Source organism: Anneissia japonica, unplaced genomic scaffold, assembly GCF_011630105.1.
Source record: "Anneissia japonica isolate Jap-2015-1 unplaced genomic scaffold, ASM1163010v1 scaffold14557_len124090_cov123, whole genome shotgun sequence".
NCBI lineage: Eukaryota > Metazoa > Echinodermata > Crinoidea > Comatulida > Comatulidae > Anneissia > Anneissia japonica.
In genome coordinates, this window is record NW_022685641.1 from 50,621 (window position 1) to 54,220 (window position 3,600).

General features: G+C 36.3%; 1 protein-coding gene across 6 annotated transcripts in view; it reads right to left on the reverse strand.

Moving 5' to 3' along the window:
* LOC117111725 (transcription initiation factor TFIID subunit 7-like) overlaps nucleotides 1-3,288 on the reverse strand; it is a 4,861-nt gene extending 1,573 nt beyond the window's left edge. For 2 of the 6 annotated variants that reach the window (XM_033254748.1, XM_033254739.1), the window contains exons 1-3: nucleotides 3,152-3,272; nucleotides 847-927; nucleotides 409-520 (exon numbers count right to left, since the gene is read on the reverse strand). In XM_033254748.1, coding sequence (XP_033110639.1) covers nucleotides 409-520; nucleotides 847-927; nucleotides 3,152-3,235 — 277 coding nt within the window. In that variant the 5' untranslated portion in view covers nucleotides 3,236-3,272. Of the gene's footprint in view, nucleotides 1-404; nucleotides 521-846; nucleotides 928-2,481; nucleotides 2,535-3,151 lie in introns of all 6 variants that reach the window. The other 4 variants (XM_033254725.1, XM_033254742.1, XM_033254734.1 and 1 more) reach the window with 4 other exon arrangements.
* Between the last annotated feature and the right edge of the window lie 312 nt (nucleotides 3,289-3,600).

Sequence of the window (3,600 nt, forward strand, 5' to 3'; positions counted from 1 at the left end):
ACTCAGCTTCGTGTAGAAAATTCGACCAGACGAGTTCTTCCATGGTTTGCCACACGAAGCTAAGGAGGAAAGCAATAATTTTGAGCACCATCGGTAGTTGTTCATCTCACTCAGTTCACGTGGTTTTAGATTGTAACAACCCGGTATTAGACTCAATCAACGTTGCTGTTAAATGAAAATATGTTGCATTATGGTTTGTTAATAGTTATAGTTTATTGTTATATTCTTTTTACATATGGTTGCTCTCAAAAGGGCCGTTTGTTTTGAATATTTTCGGGGTTTTTGATGACGTCATTGTCCATGCGAGGCGTACGTAAAAAAGAGGGTTCGTATAACTGGGGTACGTAAAAACGAGGTTAATTTACAATGGTATATGTTTATTAATCATTTGTTTCGTTTTCAACTTACATCCATGGTTCCATAGAAACTTCTTGTTGACTTTGTCGGTGTTCTTGTGTGGAGAACGTTTTTCCTCTCGACCACTTCCACTGTCTTCCCCTTCATTTGAACAACCAAGCATCTACAATTCAAAGACGTGTGAAGATGTTGTATGCCCATAGCCATGATGTGCCTATATATGGTCGTGATGTAATGTATCATGACCATATTTAGACATGTCACATTAAAAAATGGCTGTCAAAAGCTGTGCCAACAGGGCCCACCCAGCAATTTGTCCCACTTGAAAAGATTTTACCAAAGCACAAAAGAATTTAGACTATCAGTCTTCTATCATACAAAGCATGAAATTACAACACTGACAGATCAATATGTAGGTACACTGTCTGCCACCACTAACAGTGCAATTCGTATATAAATGAAAATACTGTGAATGAAACACTAGTTTACCTGACATATATCTGCAGTTTTGAAGAATGTTTTCTTATCAACTGTTTTATAGGATTCCAATATTTTTGGTATGTCCACCAACTGAAAAACACAAACAAAAACAATCAGTAATTTATTGTTTCAATTGCAATATAATAGTAAATGATATAAATGTGTAAAGAATGAATGATTACAATGATGATGATGATTGATGATGATTGATGATGATTGGTGATTGATGATGATTGGTGATTGATGATGATTGGTGATTGATGATGATTGGTGATTGATGATGATTGGTGATTGGTGATGATGGTGATTGATGATGATGGCGATTGATGATGATTGGTGATTGGTGATGATGGTGATTGATGATGATGGTGATTGATGATGATTGGTGATTGATGATGATTGGTGATTGATGATGTGTTTCAAAGTCTTTGATCCAATGTATGAAGGGCACAGCAGCAGAGGTCATGAGCAAGCTAAATGGATAGAGGCTTGCAGCAACCTAGGGCCCCTGGTGGGGGGCACATAAGGGCCAGAAGTCTAAGCCCCCTGAAGGGTCAGTGGTCATGACATTCACATGCCTTGAGTAAGTCATTTCCTATGTCCCATTCTAAATACATCAATAAAATGGAGGCCATGGTTTGAAGTTTAAAAGAAAGAAAACAGCTTAAAGCTATATCCAGAAAAAAAAAACATGTTACATGTCTATGGTCATGATGACATCATATCATGACCATATATAGGCACATCATGACCATATTTAGGCACATCATGGCTATATATAGGCACACCATGGCTAGATGACATCACACCATGACCATATATAGGCACATCATGACCATATATAGGCACATCATGGCTATATATAGGCACATCATGGCTAGATGACATCACATCATGACCATATATAGGCACATCATGACCATATATTATAGGCACATCATGACCATATATAGGCACATCATGGCTAGATGACATCACATCATGACCATATTTAGGCACATCATGGCTATAGGCACATCATGACCATAGCTTTAGTATCACTGTTCAGTACTCTATTAATAACATCCTGATGATGATTATTATTATAATACAGCTGTACCCCATTATAGTTTAACATGTAATTGGTAAAGGCACTTATGAAAAAGGTTTCCTTCAAAACCTAAGACCTCCCTTGGCTTACAGGCTTTGCTGACGCATTAGGCAACACTTCTTTATACCTTGTTTAGCTAACCCGCCACATACAGACCAATAATAATAATGATGACTTGCTGCCATGTAAAAATTAAAATTTAAGAAAAATATAAAATCTTTTCTTTATTTTTACTACAGTATGCCCGATGCTGCCTTGAAATATTCAAAAATAAGATATGATATTTCTTCCTAATTAAATAGATTAAAAACATTTAATGATCCCATTACTTCACTGTTTACATTCACCAATAAAATGTTATTATTATTTTCTCCTCCGTCTGGATATATTTGGCAAAAATATTTGCTAAATATAAAACCAAAATTATATTTTAATATTTTTTTCATCCTCCTCAGATGACGATCTTTGAAACAAAAAGTTTGGGAAATAAGGTGTGTTGCCTTATTACAGTATCACTAAAACGTGAAAGGAATGATCAACTGAATGAATTCTACCTTAGCAGCGAATGCTGCTTTGTCAAAGAGTACTGTGCCATGTCTGCCATCTCCTGTTGTGGAAAATTTGAAGTCATGGTAAATATCAATACTATTTACATAGGCTCTTCTTTTTCCATCTTGGTTTCAGCATGGAGTTATAATTTTTCAGAGGTTGAAATAAAAACATTTTTTAATTTTTTTCCAACCTTATCCTAGTGGTGTAGAATAGTCTTTTGTGATATGATCCTCCGTTATGGAGTTATGAATTTTTAGATAACATGAGGACAAGAAATTAGCCTCAAACCTTAGGCCCCTATCTTATTTCTGTTGGTTATGCACCACTGGCTTGCTTGGGTTGTAAAAAAAAGGCGTATTACTATTAAAATGCTATTAGAAGGGGTAGCCTACTTATTATTAGTAGTAGCCTACTACTCTCTAGTACTAGCCCCAATAATGCCTAGCTTAACCAACCCGCTAACCTACGGCTAAGCGGCCAGAAAGTAGTATGGAGGCTAACTAGGCCTAGGCCTAGTTAGAACCATAGCCTACCTAGGCCTACTGTAGGCCCAAGCCCTAGCACAGAGAGTAGGCTGGGGGCCTAGGCTAGAGCCTACATACCCGCTAGAACTGGGCCTAGTAGGCCTAGCTAGGGAGCTGCTGTACTCATGGTTGGGCTATTATTACTTACCTTGTAAACGTGACCATAAGCTTTCGCATTAAAAAAAAATATGAACACTTGACTAGTTTCCTCATAAGTACGTACAGAAGGCATTCCAAGAATAAAATGGTTTTCAAGCTGCAGTATAGTAAATTATCATCTTAATATTCAACATGATGTTTGTCTCTCACTCTCGCACGCAGAGCACAGGCAGAGCAGAATGAACAGCGCCCTCTTGACGCACGAGTATATCAAATATCAATCAAAAAAACTTAGATAATTTTTTTTCATATCTATTCTTTTTTAAATATTTCAAAAACAATGTTTTAACTTTGGTTTGGATGCTATATTATTGCTGTATTTCCAATATGATGTTATATTTTTGTATTGTTATTTTTAATCATTTCTGATGTTTGTTTTTATAACTGAGGTCATTCCTTGCCATCTTGGATTTTGATTTGCATATTGTTTCATTGGCT